The following is an 18,695-nucleotide window of genomic DNA, read 5'->3' on the forward strand; positions in this document are numbered from 1 at the left end:
GTATTTTAAATGTTAATAGCTCAGGTGTTTGAAATGTTATTTTGTTACAGTGACAAAATATAGCATACATTTATAGTCTAAGTGCATTTTCTTTCACAAACTTGAATCATAATCCTTTGAAAGTGTGCAGCTAAAAGCGGCTATAGTTTTAAAATGGAAGCAGCAGGTGGATCATGTAGGATTTTTCTAATTCAGATGTTGTTGTTCCTGTATGTCGAAACTGAGAACATGAAAGCAAACATATTTAATTATTAAGATTTTAAGGATTTTAAGTGTGAACATATCGGTGTGTGTAAAACCTTTAGCTGTTATTTTGACTTCTGTCTCAAATAAAATGCTGCATACAAATAGATAAAACTGCGTTTATATGTCCAAGCCTTTGAGATTCAAAACAGATTTAAGTCCAAACTCATTTTGTTTTTGCATTTTCTGCTGTTGCGTCAATAGATAAGATAAGATAAGATTTATTTGTCATTGTCATCAACAGATTACAACAAGATTGAGATTTGCTTGACTCGAGTTAAGATGCAGGTTATAGTAGTAGTATATTGAGTAATAGTAGATTGAGGTTTCGGAGTGTATTTTTTAAATGAGCTTTACTGGTCATGGAAGGTATTCCAAATCTGCTTGCATAAAATATTCTACAATGAATATAATTAAGAAGATCTTATTAATCATGGTTAAAGTGTTTCATTGTTAGAAGGATAATGGGCTATTATTTTTCAGATTATGAGCTATAGCTTCTAGGTGATTCATGAAAGGACCCTGAACACTTTCTTGTCATTGTTCAAAGACAAACCCTATTCATTTAGCTGCTGCATGAAAGGAAAGGAAACAACTCAAAGGTTTTTTTCTTGCCCTCTTTAATTTGTTCGACCTGCATGTTGGACCATCTGTTGCAGGGGTCTTTGCATCACTTCCTGAAATGTGGTGTCGACAAACAATGTGACCCCCGAAGTGGCGGAAAATGTCCCGCCATAGGCACTTTATCTGTTTGCACAGGGACATACTCTTGGTGTTTGATGTGTTTAAAAAATCCTAACAGGTTGCACGTAGAAAAAAAACATATATTGGGCGTGCTGTGGTGGCGTAGGGGATAGTGCGACCCACGTTTGGAGGCCTTGAGTCCTCGATGCGGCCGTTGCGGATTCGATTCCTGGACCCGGCGACATTTACCGCATGTCTTCCCCCCTCTCCTTTCCTGTCAGCCTACTTTCATATAAGGGACACTAGAGCCCACAAAAAGACCCCTTGGAGGGGAGGAAAAAAACAAAACATTAAGTCTAAATTCCTATTGATAACTTTCTTTTTTTTTCTATAGTCAAGCCTGTGCTTTTTATGGATTGTGTGGTAAGGAATATATGCTTTTTGTTTTATTTATTTCAGTCTTAATTTAATGACTGTAAAAGAAGTAGGCCACTGGGGCTCCAGGAAATCCTGCATAGATCAGACTTAATCATAAAAAGAGAACATTAAAGATATAACAATAGAAGGATAAATAAGCAAACATATACTTTGTATGCTTTAGCTTCAGTACTTTAGAGTCAGCAGTTTGTCACCCAAGACAGTATTCAAACATGCATCCCCTGTTGTGCATCCTTCAAAAATAAAGTTATATTGTTGTGTTTAAAAACCTTAATCTATTTGTGGTCCTGTATGTTTGACTGTAGTTGTAAACAAAAGAGAAGTTGTGACAAAAATATGCTAAGTATTAAAAGATGAATACAGGAACTATGATCCTTTATTTACATACATCGAACAGAACGAATAACGTCATTCTATTTTAAACATTTTCTGTCTTGACTTCAAAGGTTGCTGGTTCAAATTTCTAATGTGGCCTTTATATGTGGACTTTGTATACCTTCCCGTGCATGCGTGAGTATTCTGTCAGCTCTCCGGTCTCCTTCCACAACCTAAAACATGCATTTTTGGCTTGGTTAGTTAACTATTTTAAATTGCCTTTGGGTTTTAGTGCATTTGAGCATTGTCTCATTTTTGATGGATTGATTAACTTTCTATGGTGTTTCCCACTTTTCCGTGGTTGACTGCTGGAAAAGATTGTAGTTCCCAACAGTAAACAGGATTTCACAAATACATAATAAAGATGGATATGAGTCTAGAAGGGTTATTTAGAGCCTCCAGTAAGTTCTGGGTTTGCCTCTGGGTTCTTCTTCTAGCAACTCATATCATGCATCTTGTTCTTTTGGTCAAAATCCATATCTCATGAGTTTAGAAATGTTGGATAAGTCTCTCACTCTGTTGTTATTCATTAGTGATTGGATTGAAACTCTCCCAGAGTACAACTAATAAAACATGATGAAAAATGTTTTCCCTCATATCGAATTCTCTCTTTAAGCCTTTTGCTTCACAAAACATATGTACGATAAAAGGAAGTAAAATGTTATAATGGAAAATAAATATAATAAATGTTTTTTTTATCTGTACAAATTCAATGAATTTTTGCCAAATATCTGAGGTTTTGCTGTTTTTCCTGTATGATTCAATCTTCAGTAGGAGTCACAGCAATTTATAGAGTCTTCTACATCCTGCATTATATGCTCTACAAATGCTCAGAAATGACTGAAATCTGAAAAATGTAAGTGATCTCATTTGAGGTCTCAGGCTTTAACAGTTTTATTTTTTTGTCTGAACAAGCCATGGACCTGATGGCATTAGGCCTAACAAAAGAAAGAAATGTCTTTTGTTACCTTTTTAAGATTGATTTCAAATCACATGTGCATTCATATACCATGAGAATAGACTGTTCCAGAGCAAAAGAAAAACAGAAGAGCATCAGTAAGCCTTAGTGCCCATACTCTGTGTTTAGTATAACTTATAGTGACCCAAATTTAAGTCCTTTATACCAGGAGGTATTGTGAAACCGGATATCTGTCAGCACAAAGGAATTGTTGAAGTTTTTGTGTGTAAGGCTAATAAACAAACGAGATCAGAACAAGTGTATGTGTGACTTTGATATTTACCAGAAACAAAGCATTAACCTCTGACCCATTTTAACAGTTGCTGTTGGGGAATGTTTTGTTGTGCATTTTGTGTAAAACATGATTTTGTCTTAATAGAATACATACAATGACTGAAGATCCAATATTTCAGCTACAGGCACATCTGCTGCTCTGTTGCTGAAAGTGAACGTTAGCATTTATTCATTTTTAAGTCATCCATACAAAACAGGACAAATTAGAAAGATTAATTTCCATTATGACATGAAAGCAGCTGTGTTTGAAAAATGAAGAACCATAGCTGTTGTAGTCATCACAGAAGGGAACGCCTCTAAATGTACATTATTGTTGAATTATGACATCAGGCTCATTTAATTACGTTTTGAAAAGCTTTTTAATCCTAAAAAGATGACATGATCACTTATTTGTTTTGAAAATTAAGATGTACTAGATCTTGTCTTTCAATTCTGAAATAACATTTTCATGTAAAAGAAAAAAACAGTCATGAAATATGACAGTAATTATTAGCTTGCTTAGGCTGTAAACAAAGAACTTGAAAAGGAAGAAATTTAACATAATTACATGATTCTCTGTCTTTCAGAGTTCAAGTTTGTGTCAGTTTATTGAAGTTTGGTCATTCGCAATAAAACTGCAAGAATAATCATGGTTTAACCAACATGACTATTTTATTATGTGCTTGGGTTTACTGTCATTTGCAGGGCTAAGTTTTACCTGTCACCCAGATGATCTAACATTTGATTCAGAGAACACAACACTGGCATGCAGAAGGATTAATGGTCAACTCAGTGACTGTAAATTTCCAAGATCTTGTACCTGAAAACAAAGAACAAAAAAATATAATCATGACTGAACTTCTACCCTGAACAGTTTATTTTGAGTTTCTTTAATTTACACCTTTCTTTAATTTGATTTGCTAGATTTGTTCCAATGATTGTGATAAGATTTAAAAACAACTACAAAAGTTTGATGATTTGTAGTTTTAGATTTTGTCTTATGCAAATTAAACTGCATTTCTTTTGACCCTCATATTCTGTGTTCCAGTTATTACTCAAATGCAGCATTTTGCTTTCTATACGAATATAATTTTTGTTTGAGCTCTTTAAATGGGGTGAGACGAGAGAGAAGTGGGCTTGACTCTCAGTGCATAATAGGTGGAGAAAGGTATAAATTGGTAAAGTGGTGAACTGACCTAGCGTCTGTATATATGTTGTCTTCCCTGTTCTATCATTAAGAGAAATCCTAGCAACAACTTAGATAAATTAATGGACTTAGGTCTGAGTTTTTTCCAGAGTTGCTGTTTATGAAATATGAAATACGGTTGAGATGTGTGTGTGTGGGTGGTGTTGGTGTTGAAGCATTTATCCAGGAGGCAGTCCTGTGTGAAACTCTTGATTGCATGCTTGCTCACTCATAGGAAGCACCCTGGAAAATTTGTTGCCAGTTCTGAGCATTTTTTCAAGGCCTTATCAAAGCCATCCTGCAGCCCAGGTGAAAAGTGTACACCAGAAGTGTGGAATGAATCCTGCAGAATCCCCTCCGTCTTTGCTCTGGAACATATTTAGGACATTTATATGCAGCATACATATAAAAAAGGCTAAACTGTAGCAGTTATGATGTAAGAATATTACTGAAAACATGGCTGCTGGTTAGAAAAGCTGTCACAGTAATTAACACAGAAATATAGTGTATGTTGACTAAGGCAGCCCTGATTGAGAACATATAGCAGTCTTACTGCAGCTTATTTCACTGTATAGGAGCTGGATTTCACACGGCTGAACTAATCAATTTTAATCCCTTTGACAATGAATAAGGTCTTTTATAGTAGTGGTTCTGAAAGCTGGAGCTCTAAACCACAGAGCATTTCTGCAAAGCTGGGATGTTATATGTTATACTTTAAAAATACTAATGAGTGAAAAATATTTTTTTGCGAATATGCCTTATTCTGCTTTATATGCCTATTATGAAGAAAGGTTGCTGCTACAGTTTATATGTAAATAATTGCAGTTGAAATCAAAAGCTTCCACATGCACAGCCTATACCTTATTCAGTTACACCAGTTCTGTCAGGAGGAATGAGTCAGAAGCAAACTCTTGAGAAAAGCTTGTGGAAGGAAACTTGAAACATTTGACCAAAGTCTTACAGTTCAAATGCAGTCAAACACTGATAACATGTGTTTGCATTTCTGATTTTGAAAACATGAACAAATAAATTTGGCTAATTCTTTCTCTCATTATTGTGACATTTGGCAAATAGAAAAATATTGGTAATTCCAACTGACATAAAACACTTGATGAGTTCTCTTGGAGTTGGACGTCTGTTAGCCATCAGTGGGACTAATTATAGTCAAACATAAGGCCCAGATTAACCATCTCCCTATTAAAGTTTGAAATAATTCTCCGGTCCTTTACTGTACAGTATGTACAATAGGATTGGAGGGCTAAACTCCCCAAGCAACGACGGGTTGCCTGACACGTAGACACAGACGACCAGATATCCTGGGATGTGCTAAGAGGAGGATGATGTCATTGTGCCTGAGTCAGATGAGAGTGGGTTCCCCTGAGTGACTCCTCTGATAAAACAGGCAGATTCTGTTTCCCTGCTGAACAGGTGGATGACAGAAAGTGCTATTACTTTGACACAGGACATGACAGTGATATTGCACCAATTATCACTCAGAAAGTGCATTTGTAGAATCCAGAAGGGGAAATTAGCTGAAAAACAGTTACAGTTCATGTAAAACAAAACAAACAAAAAACAATAATAAAATAGAGACACCAATTAAAAACTTTTGAAGTTGCACTGATGTGAAGGCAAATTAGAGAGATTAATTTCCATTATGACATGGATAGATTTCTTCTATTTTTGCTTTTTTTTTAGATGTTAGATTATCAAGCAAATGTTAGTATCAGACAAAGACACCCAGGGAAAATACCAAAACACAATTTTCACACAATTGCTTTCTTAACATGATGAGGCCAGATTCAGACCAATCTGGCTTTATATTGAAGAAGTAGCATATCTTTGTTAATACGTACATTAACTTTGAATAATCACACTCTTTAAATCTGCTTCACAGATTACAACCAGCACTGATTACTCCCAGAAGTGAAGAGTCAATAAAATACTTAATAGAAGCTGTCTGAAAACATGAAGCAGACTAACAGATCAACAGAAGAGGTGGTACAGATGAGAAACAAAGTTCATGCTATCTACCTGTAGCCCGGGAATTACTTAGCCTCACAGGACACAATAACTGGGGTTCTTAATGTGCAGTATATTTTATTTCCAGTTGAGACAGATTAAACAAAGCTGTCTTGTTTTTTACTTTTGTTCAGAAATCAGAACCTATGTGTACCAAACATTAGGTAACTACTGTTGAAATGTGTCAATCTCTAAAATAACGGAGAGAATGCACAAAAAAGAAAATACAATATATAAAACACAAGAAAAGAAATACGGCAGTGGCCTCTGGCTGCACAAACAAAATACAGAGAGCTGCATTACACCACACTGATTTAGAGCACATGTAATTGTGATATGACTTATTTTATCAACACTTACAGTCTCAGTTCACTCTTAAAACTGGAGCACATGATCAGACATCTTATTGTCACGTGCAGCAAATGGCCGCCCTGCACTGCACATACAGGTTCCCTGAACCATCCGTTTCAGAAACACACCATCTCATTAAAAATACTGACTGCTTATCACATAAATGAGAATGTACCGACATATTTCAACAAGTGACTGTATATATTTTTGCCGATTTTCTGCCAAATCTATCTCCCGCAGATAAAACACGTAGAGTTCACATCCACGTTCAACACCTAGCATAGCAACACAGGAAGACAACAAGATGCATTTCCTGCCCCGTCTTGGGAAACAGCAATCACCTTGAAACACTGTTCTCTGGTGGTCAAAATGTGCAGTATCCGTGACCAACTACCTGCACATATTTAAATATAAAGAACAAATAAAATTACATAACTGAACCAAAATAATTCAATAGCGTTGCTACTGTAATATAAAAGAAAACCAACACTTTGAAACAGTACACTCATTCAACCAAACTTTACCACCCGGCTACATCCCAATTTGAAAAGGGTGACACAGTCATTCCGAAGGCTTCTACACACTGAATTTTTTAATTTGAACTTGAGCAGTTGTACGGGCCATTATCCACAAATGGCGAAAACATTCAACTCATCCAGGAGTGCCGACCAAAATTACTTTTAGAGCACAGCAACAAGAAATCTGCAAGGTCACAAAAGAAGAAAGGTCACAGAAGTTTCCAGAAGGAAGCATTGCTGGCCTTACTTGCCACAGTAAATGATTCGAAAAAGAAAGAGACAGAAAAAATGGTATTCCTGACAAAGTTTAAATGCCAAAAAACCCTGCTGAACAAGATGAACAAAAAGGCTAATTTCACATTTAGATTTTATCATTTTTGAAAACACATCACCACCGACAGTCAAACTTGGTAGTGATGCCTTGGGACTGCTTTCAGACTTGTATGACTCGCTATTGTTGAATACAGCTTTTTACCAGACAATGCTGACGGAGAATGTCCAACTATCATTTGTGACCTTAAGCTCAAGCTTCACTGGGTTATGCAGCAGGACAAACAACCAAACCATACCAGCAAGCTGACTATTAAATTGCTTAAAATAATAGAAAAAATTAAGGTTTTTGAGCAGTCTAATCAAAGTCTGTTCTGTAATCTGATTGAGATGCTGGGGCATGACCCTGAACAGGCCATTCAGGCTCAAAAACCGTCTAGTGTGACTTATTTAAAAACAATTCTGAAAAGAAAAATAGACCAAAATTCCTCCACACCAGTTGTAAAAAGAACCCTGTGTTTCTGCTCTGTAAGATCCTTTATATAAATTCAGAATACAAAATAAAATGTTCAAACATGTGCTAGAAACAGCTCTTCAGTGATGTAATAAAGTGCCTCTAAGCACACTTTCTGGCTCTGAAAAACCAAACTGTTTTGGGGTTTTTACCAACAGGCGAACAAGTGACCGATTACAGCGGGGTCATTTGTGACTTTCTGCAGTCTTAGATATTATATAATGGAGGTTTTGTTGGAAAACATCAATTGTACCATAAATGGGAGTGTGTTTTGTGGACAAAATGAATCACATAAAACAATATAGTAAAGAGAAAGACTGTTTCAGGAATGTAAGTGGTTCAACAGCTGTTTGTAAGTACATGCTGTTGTACTATTTGCCTCCACTCATGATTTTTCCTTTCCCAAGCCCTGATACGGAATTATTAATAGTTCCAAAGGGAGCCAGGCAGGAAAGTTCAACCAGAACTGACCCCTCAAGTGTTCAATAGTCTTTCTTTGGGTGCTTGAAGTAAACAATGTAGGTCGTCATTTATTTTAGCTGCAAATTCTAATGCTCGTTTGCATATGATTGATAGGTTTGAAAAAAGAAAAGTCTGGATCTTAGAAGGAGTTTAATCTTCTCTAAAGCAAACTTGTTTTCTTTCACATACCTCACATATAGTATTATTGTGGTGGATTACTCTGACCTTGTCTTTGAGCTAGGCACATGACAGAGGGGTGGAGAAAGCTTTGTAAAGGGGCATGACGCTAAGTTTCTCATGGCCAATAAGAACCACTGACCCCCTCATTTAGCACTATAATGTCCAGATCAACTCAGTGTTTGATCTAGTCACTGACAGAATTCAGTTTTTAACTTTTCATTTCACTCACTAGAAGTAGATAGAAGTTGACGGTGAGGTGCCTTTGGACAATTTTTGGTCTGTCATTGTAGATACAGACCCACAGATTCCTTCTGGCGAATCTGTCAAACATATGTAGAGAATCTTAATTTTTCTTTTTTCCGTCCATATCGAAATCTGATCAGTCATATTCAGTTATGTCTACTTTTTAAAGTGCCTTTAAGAGTTATTCTGCAGAGAATCTATCCTTTTTCTACAGCTTCTGCCAAGGTAAGATGTTCCACACAGACACTTTGCACCTTCGTTTTTTTAACAAACACACGCTGAACTTAATCACTTGGTTAAATACTTGATTTTCAGCTGGACATTTATGGAGAATCTTTTGCTTTCCGTTAATATTATATGAATGCTTTTATTGTTATGCAATCCACATGATAAAAACAGTCCATTTTATGTCCTTTCCTCATCTTTAAGAATCTGGATCATGATTTTGAATGCTTAATATCAGAATCCTAAGGAGGTGGCAAGTATCAAGCAGCTGTTCTACTATTAAATAATTGTATTAAAATAATAAACTTATGGATATTGATTTTCAATGTTATTGAAGCTGATTTGTCAAATGTCTGTTTTGTTTATTTTGTTTAGGAACATTTAAACCAATTTTACCAATACATTAAGCATTTGCTAATTATTTAGGAGATAAGAAGTGTATGATTTGGAGATAAAAGTTTAAGTTATCAATAAGAAAAACTCCACTTTTTTTCATATCATTCACCTTACCTGGCTTTCCTCTGGTCTGTTTGTTGTCATGTAGCACTCATCTTCCACTGTCCCTGCTTTATTTAGACCTTTAAAGCAAGACATGAGCTTCATGCCTCTGTTTGTGTTATTTCATTCTTCCACCTGACTTAACTAACTTAACTCTACAGTTCTTACTGAATTATTTGACACTTTGATGCCTGATTTTTAAGCTGGGTGGTTGATCTTTAGTAAAGAAGACACAAATCATTGTCTGCTTAGACATTTTAATATTAGAGCCAACCACAAACATTTTGGTTTAAGCCTTCTCAGGATGGAAACATTTGAACCTTTCATTCTTTGTGATTCTCCAGGTTTCAAAGAAAGTAGACGGTGGAGAATCCAGACCATCTACATCCTATATTCATCAAAGGTGAGAATACAGAGTGGGAGTACCTTTGCTTTGTTTGTGGCGTGTCATTTCCACTAAAATCTGATTGATGACATTATTAATGAGATGCCACTATATTAAAAAAACTAGTATTTTTGGGAAATGTATGCAGAGGCTTTTATAGGTAAAGCAGAAATAGTTTTAAGTCGTGATTTATCAACTAAGAAGCTATGTAAGAGAATAAACTCAAGCCTTCAATTACCACTGAGTGTTAGTACAGTAAAATAAGACCCTTTCCCCAAAGGTTCAGGGAATTATTGATAAAAGCTTACCTCTTTATAGTTATTTATTTAAAAACTATTGTAACATTGCAGTGCATAAAAATCTTCTATTTCATAAAAAAAATTAACAATCCATTTATACATTACATTGTATTTATTTAGAATGAAGAATAGAAAGTATTTAAGTATGTTCACAAATAAGTGATCCATTTTTGCATCACTGATATCCTTTTTTGCAAGAGAAATGTATTGAAACTACTCCACCAAGATCAGAATACAAATAACTGATCTTAAAACTAAAAACAACATAATATACATAAAATCAGAAAGAAAATACATTATTTTACTCACCTTAAAGCTCCTGTTGGCATTGTTCCTTTTCTATAGAAACAAAACAAAAAGGAGCACAAATCAAGTGATATTCAGTTTCAAAACAAACACAACCACTTAATGTTAAATAATGTTGGCTTCAAGCAATATATATGCAAATTTCAAAACATTTACCCAAGTGTACCCTACAAGATTTCAAGATTCTCCCCATAATGAATGACTAAGACAGATACGATGATTTTTATTTATTTATTTTTTCCACTAATGTATCTGTAGAACAACACAGGAGGTGCAATTACACCCGCACTAGCTGCAGCTAAAATCCCAGCTCAATAACAAAAGTTATTTTCTACATTAAATATTCACTACTTGCTGCACAAGACTGGCTTACCCAATAACTTTTCAGAGCACTAAACCAATTCGTCAACCTAATCAAGTCCTACTTGCCTGAAAATCGCTATATTATCACCCACTTTAGAGCTTAGCCCTGAGCTATGTAGCAGTGTGAAATCAACCTGTTTTCATGGGCTGATCAATGCACTGTCTGCATAGCTCCCCCCCATGTGGAAACAATACTGTAAGCTGTTTGACTTTTATTCATCACCTCTAAAATGAAACTGTGTGGAGATCAGCGGCTGGGAGTTCAGTGAACTCATGTAGAGAGCAATTCAAAGCAAAGACCAGGAACTGTATCCTTAATCTTAAACTCTTTTATTGACCCAGAGTTGTAATTAATTAGACAAAAATTGTGTTTAGATTTGTTTAACACAGGAACCACCAGCAAAGCAGTGCTGCTGAAAGAACCTGGTCAGGATCAAATATAACATTATTAGCTGTGTAGTGATTTCCTTCAGTCCAACAAGAAAGCACCTTTGCAATACAAAAAGGAAGTTGACATGGCAGGAGCTCACTGTAGTTCTACAATGAGAAAAGCTTTTTCTGGGTTGAGGAAATTGTCAAGATTTCTTAAATGTGAAGTTATTGTAAGTTCCTGCTCCTTTCCTGCAGTAGACAGATGTCACGTTGCCATGAGTTTGCACAAAAGTGAATAAATCCTCAAAGAAGTGAAAGGGTAGTCAGGAGACCCAACCTTTAGCTGATTTTTGCAGTTTAAATCTTAAACTGAAAATGTTTATATCAATTCTAAGTAGTATAGCATTTATTAGACACTGTCACTTTCATTAGAGAAATCTGTTGCTATTTTCTGATCTAAATAACTTCATATTACTCTAAAATTGTGTTTTTTATGTTGCAAGTTGCATTAATTAATGTCACTAGGCTTTCAATATTATATAGGATTTTAATATCTGATAGTGTTAGAACTAGACCACAATTTTATTTTGCTTCAAATACAGTAAAGATGCCAATGTAACATCTTACAGTTTGGTTTCACTCAGAATTACTGAAACAATGAAACTATTGCATGAAAATGCACTCAGTTTCTCATTTTGATTAATTCATAGATGAACTAATGTAAATTCAAGTTTTCTGATTTGTTATTTTTAACAAGCCCAAACAGCCCTCTGTTTCAAGAAAGTATACTAAAAAACTAATTTTTAAAGTCAACTCATGAAATCATTTTGTTTGTTTATCTCTTTTCTCTCCCCCGGGGCAGTTTTCTGTAATTAAGGAAAAATGCCAGTTGCCATCGGAGGGCCTCAGGGCTACACACCACCTGAGGGTGGCTGGGGTTGGATGGTGGTGATTGGGGCCTTTATCTCTATTGGCTTCTCCTATGCAACTGCCAAGTCCATCACTGTCTTCTTCAAGGAAATCGAAGTGATATTCAATGTGAGCAGCAGCCAGGTGTCTTGGATCTCCTCCATCATGTTAGCGGTCACATACGGTGGAGGTGAGCTGCACCCCACATCACAGGCTGTTGATAACACTTGACATTTAGCACATCAGGAAGCTTGACTGAATCAATTCCTAGCTCTTAGCTTGAGTGTGAAAGATTTATTCCTGCTGTGTTTAGTTATAAATCAATCTTTTTTATTTTTTAACTTTTTTAGTGAAATATAGCCTTTAACAAAAGTTTCTCATACAGTGACAAAGAGGCGCCCAATTCTCACACTCATACAGCAGACCAGATTAATAAGTATGTCATTCTGGGAGAGAAACAGAACAATACTGTAGCTCTGCTATTGAAGTGCTTTTGCAACACTATCTGTCTCAGAAGCAGACGAATAGACTTTCCTTTGTGTAATCATGGGTTCTTTTCCCTTGTGCTTTGAGAGTGGAAGACCACCAGGAAGTTTGACTGTGTTGTTGTACTGATGGTGGGATGAATGAGATGGTGGATGATGTCACAAACTTCTGGATAGTTGGATGGTGATAAGACTCTTTTCATGTGCTCAGAGTGGAGTATATACAGTATGTATACTATATATATATATATCATTAATTTATTTTATAAAATATGTAAATATATTTATATAAAATATATATTTTCTACATATTTCTTAAAACTATCACTAAGTTTTGTCAGTATAACATGAGACAGATAATATGTGAAAAAAGTCAAGCTCCTTTGCCTACTTCCTGTGATCCTATTGCCATGTTCAGAAGTATACCGCCCCTGTGCAGATACAACCAATCAGAGCCAGGAGGAGTGTCTTCATGCTGTCAATCACACTCCTGTATGTAGTGCAGCAGAGAGGAACAATTTGTGTACATTAGGTTGGTTGAAAGTGCTAAGCCCCTCCTCCTGGCTCTCATTTAATGTTTCTGACAGAGAGGCAGAGGAGCTTGAGTTTTTCAGAGACTGTTTGCCTCTTATTATACTGTCATGTTTTAACAAATATGTAAAAATTGTTGTGTACCCTGTAAAATGTACAACAATAAACTGATATTTTAGAGAAACGGGACACATAAAGTCACATCAAAAATAGTTTCTGCATAATGTTGGATTCCATTCACAAATTAAACCACATATTTAAAAATACTGCATAAAGACACATAAACTTTCTTTCTCACAATTAGACTATAAATCTGACCAAACCTTTCATATTTCAGGACTTTTAAGATTATCAGAGTTATTACTATGTGATAAATTCCAGCACAATGTATTTCTTTCTTTCTTCAAACTCAAAGTTTGTATTTGCTCCATTTGTATTTGGTAGAATTACCTTTCGATCTGTTAGACTTGGGGGAAACATTTTGTTTATCCACAATGGACCGCTATAGACTGCAGAAGTGGTGTAGCTACACAAGGTTTGTAGGCCGTCTTACTCCAACACACTTTTCCATCTTTGCCCACAAATTTATACTATCATTTCAAAATACTGATGTTGTTGTCCTTCAGATGCTTTGTAACTTATTTGACTTTACTATTAGAGCCCTTGTAAGATTTTAAAGATTGGTTTAAATCTAAGCTGTAGCTTCTTGGCTGATGTCTTGAGATGTTTCATCAATGTTTGAACATAATGTTTTTTCCTCATGATGTCATCTATTTTGGGAAGAGCACCAGTCCCTCTGCAGCAAAACATTCACACAAAGTGATGCTGCCACAGTCATACATCATGGAGATGCTTTTCTCTTTTCTCTACTTCTTCACATGCAACATTAGACATTTTGGCCAAACACGTCAAATTTTGTTTCATCATGCCAGACTGGCATACTTCCAAAAATGGAGGTCTCTCTTCCTAAGAGCATTTTCAAATTAGTTAATTTATATTGTGTTTAGGATAATGGCTGCTTCCTCTCTGAGTGGCTTTTCAGCCCATATTTTTACTGCAGTTGTTTGCTTGTGGATAATGAAAGTCTCTTACCAACTTCAGTGACAATCTTCACAAGATCTTTTGTCTGTGTCCTCTGGTTTACACACATTTTTGCACTCAAACACTTTCAAAGAACCCATCTTCTTCCTGAAAAGAAAGGAGCGTTTGAGTATCTGAAAGTTGGAAGAACTTGGTTTGTGATGGTTCCCAACTGTTCTATTGATATTGTACCTAATTTAGGAAGCAAAATTAATCATGTCACATGTTTATTATATACTAGAAACAACTGAAATGCCTCTTTCAGTGTAAGGAATCATTACAACACAACATAATCTTCGTAAGTTACTGAGTTATAATGTGAGATTGTTTGATTAACCTTAATCCTTTACAGGGGTGTATTCAAGACGTTTACCCTTACAAATAAATAGACTCAAGCTTTTTCGTGGTTAGGTGAAATGAACTCTTCACATGTCTTTACATGTGACCTGCTGTAACCTGCTGTGCCATAGATCCCTAGACAAATGACAACAGGAGGAACCTTAACCTTTTACTCCTACAGTACTAGGATGCTTTGGGTCCACTCATCCCCAGAGGGAACATTCGCAATGCAAATCAATACCAACTTGTTCTGAAAGATCACCTTTTCCCACTTATGAAGCATCTGTGCCTCAATAGAAACTGTATTATACAGGATAGGAATGTTCCCCATTGACAGAATATGACTTTTCAGTCAGCTGCTTTGACACAAATCTTGTTGTTTCAGTTCTATGTCATATCTTATGATCAAGCTGAAGGTAGAACAGACTAGGGTATTGTCCTCATTGCTGCAGATGAGACCTAAGCTCCATCCTTCAATCAGTCTTGATCAAGACACTAGAACCCCTCTGTTTAATGGCAGAGTGTCACCCCTGAACTCAGAGTAGCCCACTTTTTCTTGATAGATTATTAGCTTCTCTCATATCCCTAGAATTCAAGAATATCGGCCTTATTGCATATCCCTTCTTTTCATACTGCACATCCTTCCTCCTTAGCCTTGATTGGGTGTGGTAACAGCCTCATTTGATTTTACTCAAATGTGTACATAATCAAGTGTTAGTCCATATCCCCTTAATCTTTGCAAGTCTGGAGGGAGCTGGTGCCTATTTCCAGAGGTCGATAGGTGAGATGTTAATGGTATCCTAGACAGGTCGCTAGCCTGTCAAAAGAGAATGATTAGATGTAAGAATAACAATTCATGCAAATATTCACATGTACAGTTAAGCTCTGCATTGTATTATAACTCAAAATAAGACAAGGAAATGTTTTACAGTTCTGTATATTCATCTGGACAATCTCAGCACATCAACAGGAGTAGTTCAATAATGGTGTAGTGTTGCGTATCTCTGTACTCCTTTAATTTTGATACATCACGTTCATAATATTCTACCATGGTTTGTATCTGACCTTTATACCCTAAGCAACCCTCTCTGTAAAGTGGAAGGAAGGAACTCATTGTTTGCGTGGAGATGGCCTGCATTACAATTTAAAAACCCTTTGTCTTGCGCCATGTTGGCAAATGAGTTTGGACAACCTCTAAACAAAAACTGTCAGTTTCCATTTAGCTTCAATGGGGACTGCAGGGATTTGGCAGGGAGGCAGAAGTGTCTTCCATGTGGATCCTCATACTCATTTAGGCTCATTGTTATATGTGCTAGATGGAGATGGTGTTTTGCTTTCTGAACTCTGCATGCATTTTAGTCATTTGTCTGCAAGTCATAGAAAAGTCATACATTTTTCCCTTGAATTCAGTATGCATTTTGATGAGATGATCCACACATTTCCTATTCAGCCAGTCTTTCAGTAATAAGGGTGACAGGTGCCAAAAATGCCAAAAGGGCAAAAAAGAAAAAAAGAATATATTTTATCGTCCTTTTGCAGATCAGTGATCACTGATATTCTCATACACACATTTCCAGAACACACACTTTAATACCGCCAACTTGTCTGAAGAGTTTAATATTTTAAAATAAATCCAAGTCAGTTAAAAAAAGAATACAGTGTCATTTTGTATTAAGAATCAAACACATTTTTTCAATACAATGTTTGCAGTTTTTCTGACGGATCACATTACGAATGACATGAAAACACATTTACTGCAGTGCAGCACTGACACAAATGATTGAGGAAACGGTTACAATTTGCTAAGCCACTGATGTAGCACTAGAGCCCCCTTGTGGATGAATGTAAAATGTACATATGGTCTGAGTTTCAAAATCCTGTGACTCTGTAACTAGTTTTGTGTTTTTAAAATAATATTCCCAGGCCCTATCAGCAGCATCCTGGTGAACAAATATGGGAGTCGTCCTGTCATGATGGTTGGAGGATTCCTGTCTGGAACTGGATTCGTTGCTGCTTCTTTCTGCAACTCCGTTGAGGCGCTATATTTTTGCGTGGGTGTAATGGGAGGTTTGTGGTTTTTATCTTTTACTATTTTTATATTTGGTCAAGTGGAAATCAAGTGTTCACATACTTGACTTTTTCTTTTGGTAATTTTTTTTAGGTTTGGGATTGTCCTTTAACCTCAACCCAGCCCTCACTATGATTGGAAAATACTTCTTCAAGAGACGGCCTGTAGCTAACGGGATTGCCATGGCTGGTAGCCCTGTCTTTCTCTCTACGCTGGCTCCTCTTAACACCTGGCTCTATGATCAGTTCGGTTGGAGAGGAAGTTTTCTAATCCTGGGCGGCCTTCTTCTTAATTGCTGTGTGGCTGGCTCCCTCATGCGACCAATAGGACAAAAACCCAAACTTGCAGAAAAGACCACTGAAAGGAAGAGTATATTGCAGACCATTAACAGCTTCCTGGACCTCACTTTATTTAAACACCGGGGATTTTTACTCTACATTATGGGCAATGTTGTCATGTTGTTTGGTTTATTTGCTCCACTGGTGTTTCTTTCCAATTATGCAAAGAGTAAAGAAATCCCTAAAGAGAAGGCAGCATTTCTTCTCTCCGTGTTGGCTTTTGTTGACATGGTTGCACGGCCCTCAATGGGCATTATAGCCAACACTAAGTGGATTCGGCCCAGGATACAGTACTTCTTTGCGATTTCTGTCTTGTATAATGGCGTGTGTCATGTTCTTGCTCCATTATCAGTAGACTACAAAGGCTTTGTAATTTATGCCATCTTTTTTGGATTTGCCTTTCGGCTGGCTGAGCTCAGTGCTGTTTGAGACCTTGATGGATTTGGTTGGGGCCCAGCGCTTTTCAAGTGCTGTTGGGCTGGTCACTATTATGGAGTGTGCGCCGGTTTTGTTAGGGCCCCCGTTACTTGGTGAGTACAGATTTCACAAAAATATATATACTTTTCATTTTTATACAATTTCTCAAATAGAAAGCCTCAGACAAAATAATAAATTATGACTTATTTTGTCTTCACAGGAAAGTTCAAAGACGTCTACCATGATTACAAGTACACGTACCAAGGCTGTGGGATTGTTCTCATCATCTCCAGTGTCTTCCTGTTTGTAGGCATGGGAATTAACTATCGACTGCTGGACAAGGAGAAAAAAGAAGAGGAGAGAAAGACCAGGATGGGAGTTAGACAACCAAATGCCAGCAGGGATAACTCTGCCAAAGAGGTTGGAGAGGTTAGGAGCAGTGAGGACACTGTTTAGTGCTCTATTACTTGCCTGCTTGCATTTTATAACGCAATCTAATGTTGTTCGAAGTTATTTTTCTGTGAATAACTTCACATCAACATGCCTCTGTTTCATTATATGCTGTTTTCGAACATTGCCGGTGATATCACAGACCATTTATTAGAACCCTTTAAGCTGTATTAAACTGTCAACATAAAATACCTCGTATGCATTATTCACTGTTTGCTTGTCCTACAAGATATATAATATGACAATTATGTTTAGTCAGGGGCTTTTATTAATGTTTTTCTCTTTGCATAACTATATATGCTTGTTGTATTTTAATATGTACCAGGATCACAGCAAAGCATTATATTTTTAAAGAAGTGTTTTCTTCTTTTTTTTGGAGTGTACCACACAATCTATTTTTGTAGATTAGCAAGTCATTTCTCCACCCCTCAAACGTTGTTCATTCCTATAAGATATTCATTCAGCATTTGATTTATCTTGTAAAGATGTTGTTTGTAATATAATTGTTCAGTCAATTAGGATTTTTTGGAAGTTAATACAATCTTGAAGCACTGCTTTGTTTGCTAACAGAATTGGAATATGTGGCACCAGCTGCAGTTTGTTGTATTTTCTGTATATATGGAAGTTACATTAGAAACAAATAAAAAGCAATTTATCAAAACTGTTCACTTCATTCATTGTGTTTCATAACCCACATACATTAATACATCTGCTCATTAAAGATGCATTAAGTCACATTTCCTCAAATACAAAGAGCATATGAGAGAAGATTATTATGCCCATCTAGTCATTCTTTATGTAGTAGTCCTTAGGGTTGTGGGGGAGCTGGTGCCAATATCCAGTATTCATTTAGTAAGAGGCAAGGTACACCCTGGAAATTTCACCACTCCATCACAGGGCAACACAAAGTCAC

General features: G+C 36.3%; 1 protein-coding gene across 1 annotated transcript; it reads left to right on the top strand.

Moving 5' to 3' along the window:
- The first annotated feature begins 7,822 nt into the window (after positions 1 to 7,822).
- LOC116710761 (monocarboxylate transporter 1-like) lies at positions 7,823 to 18,443 on the top strand. The gene is given in 7 exon segments (XM_032549987.1): positions 7,823 to 8,942; positions 9,785 to 9,843; positions 12,028 to 12,264; positions 16,433 to 16,576; positions 16,671 to 17,314; positions 17,316 to 17,445; positions 17,553 to 18,443. Coding segments are annotated over 5 exon segments (1,371 nt in total). The 5' UTR covers positions 7,823 to 8,942; positions 9,785 to 9,843; positions 12,028 to 12,047; the 3' UTR covers positions 17,789 to 18,443.
- Positions 18,444 to 18,695: the final 252 nt, after the last annotated feature.

The sequence above is a fragment of the Xiphophorus hellerii genome, chromosome 20, assembly GCF_003331165.1.
Source record: "Xiphophorus hellerii strain 12219 chromosome 20, Xiphophorus_hellerii-4.1, whole genome shotgun sequence".
Classification (NCBI taxonomy): domain Eukaryota; kingdom Metazoa; phylum Chordata; class Actinopteri; order Cyprinodontiformes; family Poeciliidae; genus Xiphophorus; species Xiphophorus hellerii.